The 14,205-nt window shown below is 39.3% G+C and overlaps 3 protein-coding genes across 4 annotated transcripts in view; 2 read left to right on the top strand and 1 right to left on the bottom strand.

Annotated features, from left to right (window-relative positions):
* Positions 1-13,488, bottom strand: part of LOC123004844 — a 60,367-nt gene extending 46,879 nt beyond the window's left edge. Inside the window, exons 1-4 of one of the 2 annotated variants that reach the window (XM_044398317.1) lie at positions 13,387-13,488; positions 12,947-13,075; positions 11,159-12,822; positions 9,985-10,260 (exon numbers count right to left, since the gene is read on the bottom strand). In XM_044398317.1, the coding sequence (XP_044254252.1) occupies positions 9,985-10,260; positions 11,159-12,822; positions 12,947-12,984 (1,978 nt within the window). In that variant the 5' untranslated portion in view covers positions 12,985-13,075; positions 13,387-13,488. The remainder of the gene's footprint in view (positions 1-9,984; positions 10,261-11,158; positions 12,823-12,946; positions 13,076-13,386) is intronic. The other variant, XM_044398318.1, reaches the window with a different exon arrangement.
* LOC123004845 (proline-rich protein 36-like) lies at positions 1,643-5,649 on the top strand. The gene is made up of 2 exons (XM_044398319.1): positions 1,643-1,781; positions 1,831-5,649. Exons 1-2 carry the CDS (start codon positions 1,715-1,717, stop codon positions 5,538-5,540), a joined length of 3,777 nt encoding a protein of 1,258 aa, XP_044254254.1. The 5' UTR covers positions 1,643-1,714; the 3' UTR covers positions 5,541-5,649.
* Positions 7,389-9,964, top strand: LOC123004847. Its single transcript, XM_044398320.1, has 2 exons — positions 7,389-7,529; positions 7,579-9,964. Exons 1-2 carry the CDS (start codon positions 7,466-7,468, stop codon positions 9,894-9,896), a joined length of 2,382 nt encoding a protein of 793 aa, XP_044254255.1. The 5' UTR covers positions 7,389-7,465; the 3' UTR covers positions 9,897-9,964.
* Positions 13,489-14,205: the final 717 nt, after the last annotated feature.

Here is a 14,205-nt window from a genome sequence, read left to right as displayed (position 1 = left end):
TCTTGAATTCTTCCATTAAATTAAATGCAACAATTTTATTATTATATATATTATTTTAAGGGTTTTGAGCTAAAAACGCACTTAATTTAAGAATTTTCGCCGAAAACAAGCCAAAAATCATCGTTTTAGGTCGGAATCACCAAATTTTTAAATCGGAAACTCGCTTATTTAAGCAAAAGATTTTGCTTAAATAGAACAGAAATTCTTCGTTCTAATTTAAAATTTCGCTATTTCAGACATTATTGAGCAATTTTGCTTATTTTTAAGCCAAAAATTGAAAAGATTTTGTCAAAAAAAAACAGAAAATTGTGCGAGTAACCCTTAGAAAAGCAAAACACTTTTCACTCATTGCAAAACAAAGAAGAAACATTGCAAAATTAAGCTTGAAATATGTTATTTTTTCATGTTTCTATATATTTAGCGCGTTTTTTGTCAAAACAAGAAAAAAAATTAAAGCAAATTTGAAATTCGTTATTTTCTCTTACTTCAATGAATTTACAGCGTGTTTTACTGAGAAACTCACAAAAATTCCAAAGATTTTGCCAAAACAAAGAAGAAAAAATGAAAATTAGTTCTGACGTGTGTAATTCTTGTTAATTTCGGTAGATTTAGAATGTTTTTTTACTGTAAAACTCCAAATTGAAAAGATCCTAAATTTGTGGTAAAAAAATGCAAAATTTAGGATAAAATGTGTTATTTATGCTTTTTTAACGAATTTAGAGCATTTTCCTCTGAGGAAATTACAACATTCAAAAATATGTTATCACAAAAGGTATCAAAATATAAGCCTGAATTTATTTTGAAATCGATCCATCAAATGGTTTTCTCGGACTGATTAATCAAAGTTTTACAAAAGAATTAAAGAAATTACATAATTCTTTTTGAACATTATATGTTATATGGGTTTTTTATTTTTTTTTTAATTTTGCATGTTACTTTTGAAAAAAAATCAAAAAAATTTGAAATAAATATTTTGATATTTTGGACAATTTGTAAAAAAATCCAGAAACATGTTTGAGACCATTTTTTTTTAATTCAATAGTAGTGTATTATTTCTCAAAACTCAACAATTCGAAGCATTTTGCATCTTTGAACATTGTTTCTAAATGTTCTAAATATTAAATTCAGCAAAAATAGAGAAAAAAAATCGTGTAATTGTTCTCAAGTCCTGCAAATAATAGTACAGAAGATCTGAAAATAAACTTTTTATGTCATTTATATTGTTCTAAAGACCAAGTTTTTTGTTTAGCGTATTGGACTTAATTAGAGACATAATTAATTAGCACAAAATCGGATTCTATTGTTCTTAACCGATTAGTAAATAATTAATTAATCCCTGCGGTAATTTTCGGGCGAAACGTTATACAAATTGACTCAACAACACAAATCCAACTACTACTAATTAGCTTGCATGAAAGTTTACAAAAAAAATAACACTAAAATTAACTCAATTTTGGTCGCTCTTTATCAGTCAGTCCGCTTCATTGCAGCGAAATAATCTCCACCAAGAGGGTGATAAACATGCAATTTATTTCACTGACAACAAATTATAACACAACTGGATTAAATACCGTGCTAATTGTTAAATTTTTAACACGTTAAATGATATCTAAAGGTCGTTTTTAATCTCAATTGAGTCGCAAGTGTATATAATTCAAAGCACTGTTGTTTGCGTTCAATTCAAACGGTGCTATTTTAAAAATGTGAAGTAGAAATGATTGCAATGAGGTGTTTTTTCCTAGTGTTTACTACACTTTTTTGTAATGTCTTCTTGGTGTCAGGTAAGATAATCAACAGTTGAGAAAAATCAACTAGAAAATCATTTTATAGGTCATCAACTTGTTGCTCAATCGACAACGGTTGTAGAAAAACCTTCATTGCCTTTTCCATTGAAACTAGCACCGTTGTTGATACCATTGCTATTGCTAGGATTGTCAGCTATTGGACCTCTTGGGTTGCTATTTCTAGTTCTAGCTCCCACTTTTTCACCAGTTGCACTAATTTTGAAAGAAGTTCTTAAAGGGATTGTGCAGAGTATTGACCCAATTGTAGCCCAATTTGTCAATTATGGGCTACTACCACTAGAAGCAATACCAAGACTACTAGGGCTACTACCTAAAATTCTTCCAATTCTTGCAATACTACCAGCTATTGGCCCCATTGGTTTCTTAATCGTCTCTCGACTATTATTAAAACACGAAATTGTTGAACACTTGTTGGGTAACAATTTATCACTCCCGACTTTAATCATTTCAGTGATAATTTTAACATTATTTAGACATTTTTTGCCATCAGCTGTCCCTACAGTGTTTCACTTTATCCGAATTGTACTAGGGTTAGTGGCCTTGTTACCGGTATGGATGCCCATTGGACCCATCACTCTAGCAATAGTACCCACAATCGCACTTATTTTAACCCCAATTGTCACAGCAATTCGACGAGCCCTAGCACCAAGACACATTCTACCACTAGTACTACTTTTAGCCCAAATTTTACCAGCACTAGTACCAATTTTAGGACCACTTGGGCCTTTAATGATTTTACCAATTGCTCTACTTCTAGGACCTGTTATTCCAGCCTTGGGTCCACTTCTACTCCCCGTTATTTTACCTCATTTACCTAAACCGGTCCAGTCTTTACTAGCACCATTGATACCTTTGATTGCCCCATTATTGGGGCCACTTGCACCCTTGCAACCACTTCTAGCACCTTTAACTCCCTTGTTGCCTCTACTAGGACAACTTTTCGTACCTTTACTACTAGCTCCTGTTCTTGGGTTTCTACTACCACATTTAAATCCCCTAACAATTTTACTACTACTTCCGGCACTTCTACCCCACTTGCCTCATCCTTTGAAACTACTAGTGGAGAAATTTTTGCCTAAAATAGCACCGGTGTTGGAGAAATTAGTACCATTTAAACCACTACTAGCTCCTCTAGCACCAATATTACCCTTGTTGGGTCAACTAGCACCAATTTTGTTAGTTTTGCCCTTAATTATGGCTCTAGGACCGTTATTACCAATTCTAGTTCTAGTTTTGCTTCCACATCTGATGCCACATTTCCCACCTATTATACAACCGTTTTTGGCCCCTCTCGTGGGTGTCATTGGTCCAATTTTACCATTAATTAAACCATTGAAACCACTGATTGATCAGTTAGGTCCACTATTGCCCCTTTTAGCACCATTTGTACTACCAATAATCTTGCCGATTATTATACAAGTACTAGGAATGTTTCTACCAATTTTGGCACCAATTCTACTACCAGTGCTAGTACCACATTTACCCCCACACGTGAGACCACTTCTTGCCCCAGTACTACCAATGCTAGAGCCACTATTAAAATTACTAGAGCCGTTAAAACCTGCTCTAAATCCTCTAATCCCACTATTCCCTCTACTAGCTCAAGGTTTGATCCCTATTTTACTCTTCCCAATTATAGCATTTTTGGGCCCGGTATTACCGCTACTAGCCCCTGTTTTGCTCCCTTTGCTTATGCCACATTTACCATCGCCAGTCAAACCCTTACTAACACCTCTATTACCTTTATTGACACCACTTGCCAAAATTTTTTCACCCATAAAACCACTTTTGAAACATATAAATCCCCTATTGCCTCTACTAGGGCAACTATTAGTTCCTGCATTACTTGCCCCTCTTGTGGAGTTTTTGGGACCTTTGTTACCCATTTTGCTTCCTCTTCTTCTCCCTGCTTTATTACCAATGTTGCCAAAACCGATTCAAACACTATTGGCTCCATTATTGCCACTACTTCAGCCTCTAATAGCACCATTTGTGCCTCTATTAGAGGCCCTAAGGCCAGTTTTAATGCCCTTGCTTCCGCTACTAGCACCACTAGTACCAATTCTTATCCTTGGTCCCATTTTCTTGCCGATTCTTGCGTCCCCAATTGCAGGTCCTTTAGGACCACTCATTTTGACACTTTTAATTCCTGTGGTTTTACCAGTTTTGGGTACGATTCTTGGGCCGCTTGCGCCTCTAGTAGGACCTTTACTAGGGCCTCTAGCTCCAATCTTGCCAATTATTTTAATAGTTTTGTCAATTTTGGGGCCAGTTTTAGGGCCAATTCTTCCAGGTATTATAGCACCGTTGTTATTTCTACCATTACTAGCAGTTTTAGGTCCTTTATTATCACCACTTATTCCAATACTTCCGATTTTATTGCCCATACTATTACTAGCATCGGTGTTAATTCCTGGGATTGGCCCAATTCTTCTTCCCTTGTTTATAGCACTAGGGCCGTTATTGGTTCCAAACTTGGAACCTCTTCTAGGTCCACTTCAACCTATAGCTCCTCTACTAATGCTACTAGGACCTTTGTTATTGCCCATACTAGGGCCACATTTATTACCAATTATAGCCCCTCTTCTTGTGCCTATACTACCAATACTTATGGTTTTAGGACCTGCGATACTTCCAGTTTTAGGACCAGTTCTAGGCCCTGTTTTAAGCCCTATTCTTGGACCTGTCTTAGGACCAATTTTGGGACTTCTAAGGCCAATTTTTGGTCCTCTACTACCAATTTTAGGCTCTTTGCTCCCTATGTTAGGGCCGCTACTTTTACCAATGTTGGCACCACATTTGTTGCCCTTTTTGCCTATATTGCTTTTAGTACTTGGACCCAGAATAATGCCTAAATTGGCGCCTCTGATGTCACATCTTGGACCAAAACTAAGCCCTATTCTCGGACCTTTACTCTTAATAGGTCCACTTTTAGGTCCATTGCTTCCACTAATATCACTTTTGATATTTGTTCCAACATTACTTTCGACATTAGGTCCAATATTAGCTCCAACTTTGGGAAAAATTGGTCCATTTTTGGGTCTCTTGGGGCCAAAACTAAGCCCAATTCTCCCCATTCTAGGACCTTTGCTTCTAGTAGGTCCACTTTTAGGTCCTTTGTTTCCAATTATTTTACTTTTAGTGATTGGTCCAAAATTATTTCCGGCTCTAGGTCCAATGTTAGCTCCAACCTTGGGAAAAATTGGTCCATTTTTGGGTCCCCTTGGGCCAAAACTCAGTCCACTGCTCCCTATTCTACCACTCCTACCACTGCTAGGACCTTTACTTCCTATACTTCTACCGTTGTTATTAGGTCCTGTATTATTTCCAGCATTAGCACCCATTTTGGGTTCAATTGGTCCCAAAATAATAAAAATAATTGGACCAATTGTGGATCTAATAGCACCAAAATTATCCCCTTTACTCCCAATTCTAGGTCCTTTGTTTGCCCTAGCACCAGTACTTGGGCCCCTATTTCCAATTTTACTTTTAGCAGTAATATTCCCAGCATTGTTGCCAATTTTAGCACAATTTGGGCCAATTCTATTACATTTACCCGAAAAAATTCTACCAATTTTGATAGAAATTGGACCAAAATTGCTTCCAATGCTACCTGTACTTCTAATTTTAGGATTTCTGCTCTTATTAACACCAATTCACGGACCATTGTTGCCGCTAATACTTCCGTTAATTTTAACGATAGGTCCGACGCTAATTCCGTTATTGAAAATGTAAAAATTTGGCCACTGACCCTAATTTAAACAATTATTTATATGTACAAATAGTATTTTTTAATCATATTTTAAAGGACGCAATGTAACAAATAAAGTTACGCCAAAAATGAGTTTTTGTGTTGTATTTGAACTCCTTTATTGACCTTTTTGTATTTTGTTATTTTTTTGTCGTGTTTTAACTTTATTCAAGAGATTCGTCATTGCTGATAAGGACAAGAAAATGTGCAAAAAATTTTGCGCTTTAAATAACTTTTGCTTATGTCTCTGAAATAGTGTTTTTCAAACTGAAAATAACTTTCACTTTTTCAGACTAATAATATTAAATCGATCGATACAGTGAGAGCTTTTAAATTACTGAAGATTATCACCGGTGCTTTACTTTATTATTTGATTACACTAAAGTTCATTCTTGTCATAATTTAATGGATGTAAAGCAATTGTGTTGTTAGATCATTATCCACTTAATTGATTCATTTTTTTTCAAATATGACACACAAAAAAGCTTTGCTTTCACTTCTACCACTCGTGGGACCAATTTTAGGCCCAGTACTTGGCCCGTTTTTAGGTTTAATTTGAAATGAAAGAATAATAAACTGTGGAATTGATATTGTTGTTTTATTTTTTAATAATATTTAAATGAAGATAAAAAAGTATGATTGATCGCAACATTTTGTAAATTATTACTTTTTAAAAAAGACTAACTGTCACAAAAAAAAGTTTCACGTTTCAAAAATTCTACTTTTGTGCCTAATCGTTTTTACTTTTACCATAACATTATTGTTATTTCGCTGCTTTAGCAATTTTTGTTTACATTGTAGATCATCATATTAGACATTTTGCACTACTAACTGCACTAGTCATGCGCTAGTTAATTTAATAAACATTTTTGAAAATGTCAACATAAATTCCGAAAGTGTGTTTATAAACGTTGTTATGATTTCATCACTTGCAAAGCGTCCTGATTATTTTGTTTATTTACTGGCTAATTATAGTGTTGCTCTGTACTCTCGATCTGAATACGTTTGTAGATAAAACAGTATATGTTGCTCGGAGTTGCTCACTACGTTCGTCAAAAAAACTAACATTTTTACTCCTAATAACATAATATACTATTTTTAAATGAAGGGAAATAAGAAAAATTAACAAAGAACTAAGAGGACTTGGAAAAAAATTGACTATTGAATGAATGTTTTACGAAAGAGAATTTTTTTTAAATTTCTCTAACTGGTTGTGGGTTGTTTTATATTTAAAAAATTAAATATTCTTTCAATTTATTATAACATGTGAAACATTCTTACCTCACTTGGATCAGTGCTTTTGATAATTTTAAGATAAATCTTAATTACAGATCAAACATAATAATAAGCTGTCTGATTAATATTTTGGAAATTATTACCGATAAATACCGACTTTTCCAAAAAGTATTTTTGTAATTGAGGAGAAATAGAGAAATTAAACAAAGGAAAAAGTGAATATTAAAAAAAAGAAAGAGAGATGTTTTATTGAAAATTTATTACTAAACTCAAAAATTAAAAAAAAATTGGAATTAAAAATAAGAGAAAATAAAAAAGAACTAAGAGGATAAAATCAAAAATTGAGTACGTAATATTACAAAAATTTTTTTTTTAATTTCATTAACTGGTCGCTGGTTGTTTTTTTATTTTTATTAATATTCTAAATTGCCTTATCTGAGTTACATAATCATTTTTTAAATTTTGGAACAAATTCCGTAACTGGATGTCGTGCTTGCACTCACTTGTGCAAATTTGTTGTGGATGATAAAAATTATTTAGAAAATTATCTCACAGTTTGTGCAATATAAAACCCAACGTTGGCTCATTGACTTCAGTAGAAATATTTTTGGCGGTGCCAAAAATATTCATAAATCAAAATTTTCAAAAAAAAAGAATGTGAAAAAACTCCAAAATGGGTGCACAAAAATATATTTTGATTTCGTCGCTTATTTTGTTGCTTAACGTCCCTAATATCGGTAGGAAATTTATTTTTGAGTGATGTTTATTTTCAGTAAATTTTTTTAGCTTCGGATCCAATAAGAGACTTGGCTGTTTTCAACCACCTCGCCCAAACACCGCTAAATGTGTTGGTTCGGATTTTCGCCCCCTTGCTGATTCCATTTTTGTTGTTAGCTTTGACCGCAATTGGCCCCCTTGGAGTGATTGTTTTGACAGTTGTGAATTACTTTGCACCGATTTTAACACCATACGTGCCCGTAATAAGAGACATTTTGAAGAGAATAGTGCAGAGTATAGATCCAGTACTTGCTCAGTTGGTAAATATCGGGAATCTTCCCCTTGAAGCGGGGGCAAAAATCTTGAAACTTTTACCGTTTGTGTTACCACTTACCGTTCTATTACCAGCTTTTGGGCCTATTGGTTTTGGAATTTTATGGCAGGTCTTAGTGAAAAATGGAATTATACAAAACTTGTTAGGTAACAATTTGTCATTACCCACTTTGGCACTCAGTTTGATTATTTTGACTTTGTTGAAACATTTATTACCCAACTTTTTACCAAATATTGGGCAATTTATTAGGACTGTGTTAGGGATTTACGCTTTATTGCCCGATTTTGTACCACCTGATCCTTTTACTACTACTGCAATTTTCGGGGTTTCCCTATTTTTGACACCGATTATTACCCTGGTTCGAAGTATTTTGGCACCAGGAGGAGGGCTCTTGAACCTTTTATTCCACCTAACTCCGATTCCTCTTCTACTTTTACCACAATTCCTTCCTCAAATAATTACAGCATTAGGACCTTTAGTACCAATAGTACTCACACCAATTCTTATACTCATTTTTGGACCTTTGCTTTTACTTCTGGGACCACTTTTACTCCCAGTACTTTTATCCTTTTTACCCGGAGCTTTAGGACCTTTATTATTGCCCTTATTACCTATGTTACAACCGATTATAGCCCCACTTTTGCCCTTACTAGCACCGCTTCTAACACTCTTAAATCCAATTTTACCTATTTTGGCACCACTTTTACTAATTGGTCCTATTTTATTGCCTCTATTGGGACCACTTTTAGGCTTTTTGGGACCCCTCTTTCCTCTGTTTTTGGCACCACTTTTGCTAATTCTTGGACCATTACTGGGCCCACTTTTAGCCCCACTTCAACCTCATCTGGCTCCTCTATTGGCAGCTTTGGGTCCAATCGCTCCAGTTCTTGGACCCCTTTTGCCTATTTTAGGCCTCCTTGGGCCTCTTTTGGGCCCCTTCCTTGGAATACTAGGCCCCATAGCACCACTTTTACTCACTTTTCTTGGCCCAATCTTAGCACCAGTTTTCGGGCCAATTGCACCAATTTTGGGCTTGGTGGGCCCAATTCTATCACTTGTGGGTCCCCTATTTTTATCAATGTTCGGCGGTCTAGGGCCATTATTATTGCCCATTTTACTAATCTTCTTGGGCCCACTTTTAGGACCTCATCTGGCTCCTTTATTGGCAGCTTTGGGTCCAATCGCTCCCCTTTTGCCTATTTTAGGCCTTCTTGGGCCACTTTTAGGACCCTTGATTGGACCATTCCTTGGACTACTAGGCCCCATAGCACCACTTTTACTTACTTTCCTTGGCCCAATCTTAGCACCAGTTTTCGGGCCAATTGCACCAATTTTGGGTTTGGTGGGTCCAATTCTATCACTTGTGGGTCCCCTATTTTTATCAATATTTGGCGGTCTAGGGCCATTATTATTGCCTATTTTACTAATCCTCTTGGGCCCACTTTTAGGACCGCATCTGGCTCCTTTATTGGCAGCTTTGGGTCCAATCGCTCCCCTTTTGCCCATTTTAGGCCTTCTTGGACCATTCCTTGGACTACTGGGTCCCATAGCACCGCTTTTACTTACCTTCCTTGGTCCTTTGATCGGGTTGCTAGGTCCAATAGCGCCTCTTTTAGCACCATTTTTGGGACTATTAGGGCCAATTCTCTTACTTCTAGGGCCTCTTGTTGGCTCAATAGGACCTGTTCTAGGTCTTCTTGGTCCTGTACTAGGACCCTTGACACCACTTTTAGCCCCAATTATAGTGCTTTTAGGACCCCTTTTAGGCCCACTGTTTGCCATTCTAGGACCAATACTACCTTTTGTACTTTCTGTACTCGGAATTTTATTAGCACCTCTACTAGGTATACTTGGACCCATTTTGGGACCAATTATACTCATACTAGGACCCCTCCTTCTCGGTGTATTAGGACCAGTATTGGGTTTGTTGGGCCCAATGCTAGGAGGTGTTCTGGGACCTGTATTAGGCCTACTAGCCCCGTTATTGGGACCAATATTTGGTTTACTAGGTCCAATACTAGGCCCAATTCTTGGTATTTTAAAACCGTTTTAAATTGTGGGTAATTTGAATTGTTATTTCAAGTAGATAGATTGTATTTTAATAAAAATGTTGAAGAGAAAGCAAATGTGTTTTGGCTTACCTGAACAGGCTTGCGGTGGTAGAGGAAAAATAAGAGTTGTTGAGGACTTTCTTCTCGCCACAGCACATCCCAATGACTGCGGCTTGAAAGCACGAAGTTGCTGCATGAAGTCGGAACACTCCATAAGAGCAACGTCAGCGAAGTGTAAGTCGCAGAGTATTTGGTTTTTGAAGCGTCTTGCTCGCTTCTGGTTGGGACCCGTCAAATTGAGTCCGCACGAATTGCATCGCAAACATTCCTCGTGATAGTGATTATTGTCGTACAGCGGCGAAGGTTCTGCAATATTCAAAAACAATCAACCAATTTCATTCGATCAAATCTCGACGGTATTGTCCTATTTCTACCACTCCATCGATCCGTCGCGATATTAACTTAAATAAAACCAAGATGAAACAATTAAATAAATTCAAGGGACCGAAAATTTTCGCCTCCAAAACGAATGTTTATTTGTACAGCACGAAATTCAATACTTATTTTTAGTGAATGTTGAAAGTTTCAAAGCTGATGTTTTTTAGTTTAAAAATAGAAGGATCTTCATCTTTCAACCACAGTTTGTTGATTAGACCACTAGTTGAATCACTGTTGTTTCCTGTGATATCACGTCTTCTCTGGGTGACATTAACATTTCAGGGTTGAAGAAAAAATAGCTAAATTGCTTAAATATTGTCGTTGTGTATTAAAACCGCGACGTTACATTTAAAGCGCCTTTTGTTGCTGTTATTTTTCGCAGTGACGGCGAGATAAATTTGCATTTTTGCGTGAATAAAAGAGAGTAATATTTTTCGTTGATGACAGCTTGTCGATATTTTAATATGAATTCTTATCAGATTTTCGAAGATAGGCGCAACAGTTTACGAGATCAAGTACCTGTTTCAGCAGTTGAAAGGTCATACTCCAAAGTTGCAAATAAATAAATGGGGGCTTTAAAAAAGGGCGTCAACGGCCACTCCCGACATTTCAAAAGCCACTATCATGGTTTTTTAGTTCGAATGCATGGAGGAAACGACCACGACGGCGACGTCCACGTGCTGCGGATGCCACGGCACCACTGAAGCAGCGTCGGGGCGCTTAGCCCCACCTCCCGATCGATTACCAACTGTGTTATCACAAATATTACTGAAATGACGGCGCGCACATTGAATTGGTCGCTTATCAAACAAACTAAAACCTTTACCTGTTTGTGTACTCGAGTCAAAGAATGTGCTGGAAGTTTCAACAGTCATGGAAGCGATTGTACCATCGAGGATTTGTGCACTCGAATCCCTCCTCCCTCTATATCTTTGACAATCATCACTTTGCGAGCTTTGTCGCCGAAAATTTCGACAACGGATCATTTCCTCCGTTGTTGACTGTCTTCGGAATCCTCTCGCGATGAGAATCTCCTCAGTTGTGGACTGTCTTCGAATAGTCGGTCTGTAATTTTCAGTAGGAGGAGGAACGGGTCTATTGGAAGGACTAGGATCTCTACTGGAACAACTCGAACTATCTGGGGATCTTGGTCCTCCACCTCGTGCAACACTGGTAGATTGTCGTCGTAAGCGTCCTCGTCGTGTCCGCCTAACCGGACTAATGTCTCTTTCCCCGGATCGATCCGGGCTTAAATGCGACCTGGAGTCACGTCGACTCCGCGAAGCCGAGTCCGGACTAAGTGAATCACGACGTGCTTTGCGACCTGTATCATCAACATCGGGACTAAGAGCTGTTGGTTGTGACCCTCGACGACTCCAACCCCCAGGTGGTAAACAACTCTCATCGTATGCTGTATTTTGGCGTTGCAAACGCGAGAGTTTGCTACTACGCTCCGGACTGGCATGACTCCGGGAGTCTCTCCGACCCAAACGGCCACATTGTGTGGTCGAATCGCGTCGGGTGGCTAACAAAGGATGGGTTGGAGTGGTGGCTTGCACCGTTGGAGAGGTTGCTGGAGGTGTAACACTGGACATGATAATAGTAGGAGGTGAAATAACTTGTGTTGTTGTACTCGTATCAGTTGTCACACTTTGTGTTACAAGAGGTGTTGAATCGGACGCTGTGGACGACGTTGACGGTCTTTGTTCTTGTCGATAGTAAGGAGTGTCATTGATAGTTCGTGAATCTCTGCGTTTTTTTTGCGCGGCTACGATTTTCGGTGGCGGTGGTGTGATAATCGTCGTGGAGTCACGTCGTCCACTACGTCCACTCTCCCCCGAGCCTCTCCTGGAAGCCCCATGCGAGTGCGAGACGGAGTCTCGTCGTCCGCTTTTGCTCGATTCGCCACTACCTCGTCTCGGGGACGTGCTCGTGGTCACCATCGTCGTGGTTGACTCTCTCCTCGTCCATAATTTAGCAACTTCCGATCGGAAATCCGAAATGGCAGTGTGATGGGAGTCGCGTCGCGACTTGGAGCCCATGCTTCTGATGCCGGAGTCGGCGCTAGATTCTCTCCGTTTGCGCGCGGTGGAGATGCTGGGCGTGGGGCCGGCTTCGGTGGTGGATTGCCGACCCCATGGCAGCGAGCGCGCCAAATCCGCCAGAGTCTCCCTGCGACACAGCTGCTTCTGGCGGCTCTTCGTCGAGCCGCCCCATTCGCGGAGGATGTCGGTGAGTTGCGCAAGGGAACTGCGGCGACGGCGCGTCGTGCCCGACGTCGGCGGCGAGGTCTCCTGGGTCTCCGTCGGCGGGGAGATGCTGCAGATTTGCGTGGCGGAGTCTCTGCGGCCGCCCAGACGCTGTCTGATGGTCGACTCTTCGACTTGCTCGCGCACCAGGTCGTCCCAGCCGTTGCCGCCCTGCCATACGAGACCGACTTGGTGCGAGAGGATCGGAAGGTTGCAGACGAAGCAGATGGCCGTCATTGTTCTGGAAAACATCGCGAATCAATCAAGGGGGTAGAAAATCGGGGCAAATTTGTGCTGAGTGCGAGTTGTCTAGTTGCGGTGCATTTAAGCGTGCCCCGGGAGCCTAAATTCGTGCGAGTGCGGACCTGTAGTGGCGCAAGCGCGGCGAGGGTAGCTGCGCCATGGCTCATTCTGGCAGACCCTGGACCTGGCGAAGAAGGGACGACGCTCCACGCTGCTCCCGTCGAAGACGACTCCCACCAGACTCCACCTGCCTGCTAACACCAAACACTTACTACCATAGGTCTCTCTAAACACAAAAATTTTCAGTACCACGACTATCACAAATTACAGACAATCACTGGAAAAAACCCAACTTGCATCAGCAATTTAACAACAAAAATTTGATTTGATTTTCTTAAACACGTTTTAGCGAATTGAGGTTTGAGGTTTTTTGAATTTTGTCTTAGGCGCGCATTGATAGTAACAGGTGGTTCGAGTAGTTTGAAAGTTTGGCGGTATTTGTTGAAGTGCGTCCTAGACATAGAAATGAATGGCACACGTGATGGGGTCATGCAAGACTCACTTATCTAGCACCAACTATAGCATAGTAGCAAAAGCTCGATTTATTTAAGTACCAAAGTTGTGCAAGACTATAGCGCACTGTAACACCGGCATTCAGTTACGCGGTCGACGTTATACTGGGCACCGACAGAAAGCGTCGACGGCGTCGGCGCCCACTTTCCGACGCCGATGACGTCAGGATTGATTTGATGTGGGTAGTGGCGACATCTGGGGACCTAACACTAACTGTGTTTGTAGGTGCACGTATCAATCACACTGAAACACACTTTCAGTGCAAACGCATTCTGCTCTGATAAATATGAGCTTTCAGCGTGGCTTGATTTCATTAAGTTTCAGTCATTTTCCGACACGATGAACCAAAGCCCAAAATACTTTAATTAAGCTCACTAATTGAAACAAAACGTTATATCTCTTGTGTCTTCTGTGTATTATTCACGAGCGCTATCAATAACACATCGAATTCCATAAATTTCAAATTGGAGACGTTTGCCATACAGCTCACGTACTCATTGTTCCTAAAACAATTTAAAGAGATTTGCGGTATTTCATCTTGAGAGTAACTGAACGCCTTAGAAAGTACATGTATCGATTTATAAAAAGCCTTGTCAGGAAAATGCAAAAAGCGTAACATAATGCCTGATCTGTTTGCAACATGAGGAAAATGAACTTTTGCTCACTGGACATGGCCTTTGCATATTTACTTTTCACAATCGCTGATTTTGTAGATTTTATTTGAGGTAGGAAATTTACTTCCGGCGCATCCAACTGCCGTCATTAGCAGATGCTAGCCAAAGAAACGCGAATTACAGGGCCGTACCCA

Source organism: Tribolium madens, unplaced genomic scaffold (assembly GCF_015345945.1).
Source record: "Tribolium madens isolate multiple individuals breed KSU strain unplaced genomic scaffold, Tmad_KSU_1.1 Scaffold_20;HRSCAF=117;Tcas5.2_LG4, whole genome shotgun sequence".
NCBI classification, from domain to species: domain Eukaryota; kingdom Metazoa; phylum Arthropoda; class Insecta; order Coleoptera; family Tenebrionidae; genus Tribolium; species Tribolium madens.
This window is presented reverse-complemented; position numbering and strand designations above follow the sequence as displayed.

What these genes read in the sequence shown, in the direction of transcription:
- LOC123004847 (XM_044398320.1), top strand. Translation starts at nt 7,466, where the DNA reads ATGGGTGCACAAAAATATATTTTGATTTCGTCGCTTATTTTGTTGCTT. An exon ending in GCTTAACGTCCCTAATATCG is followed by an intron (nt 7,530 to 7,578) that starts GTAGGAAATTTA and finishes AAATTTTTTTAG; the next exon opens with CTTCGGATCCAATAAGAGAC.
- LOC123004845 (XM_044398319.1), top strand. Translation starts at nt 1,715, where the DNA reads ATGATTGCAATGAGGTGTTTTTTCCTAGTGTTTACTACACTTTTTTGT. An exon ending in TAATGTCTTCTTGGTGTCAG is followed by an intron (nt 1,782 to 1,830) that starts GTAAGATAATCA and finishes ATCATTTTATAG; the next exon opens with GTCATCAACTTGTTGCTCAA.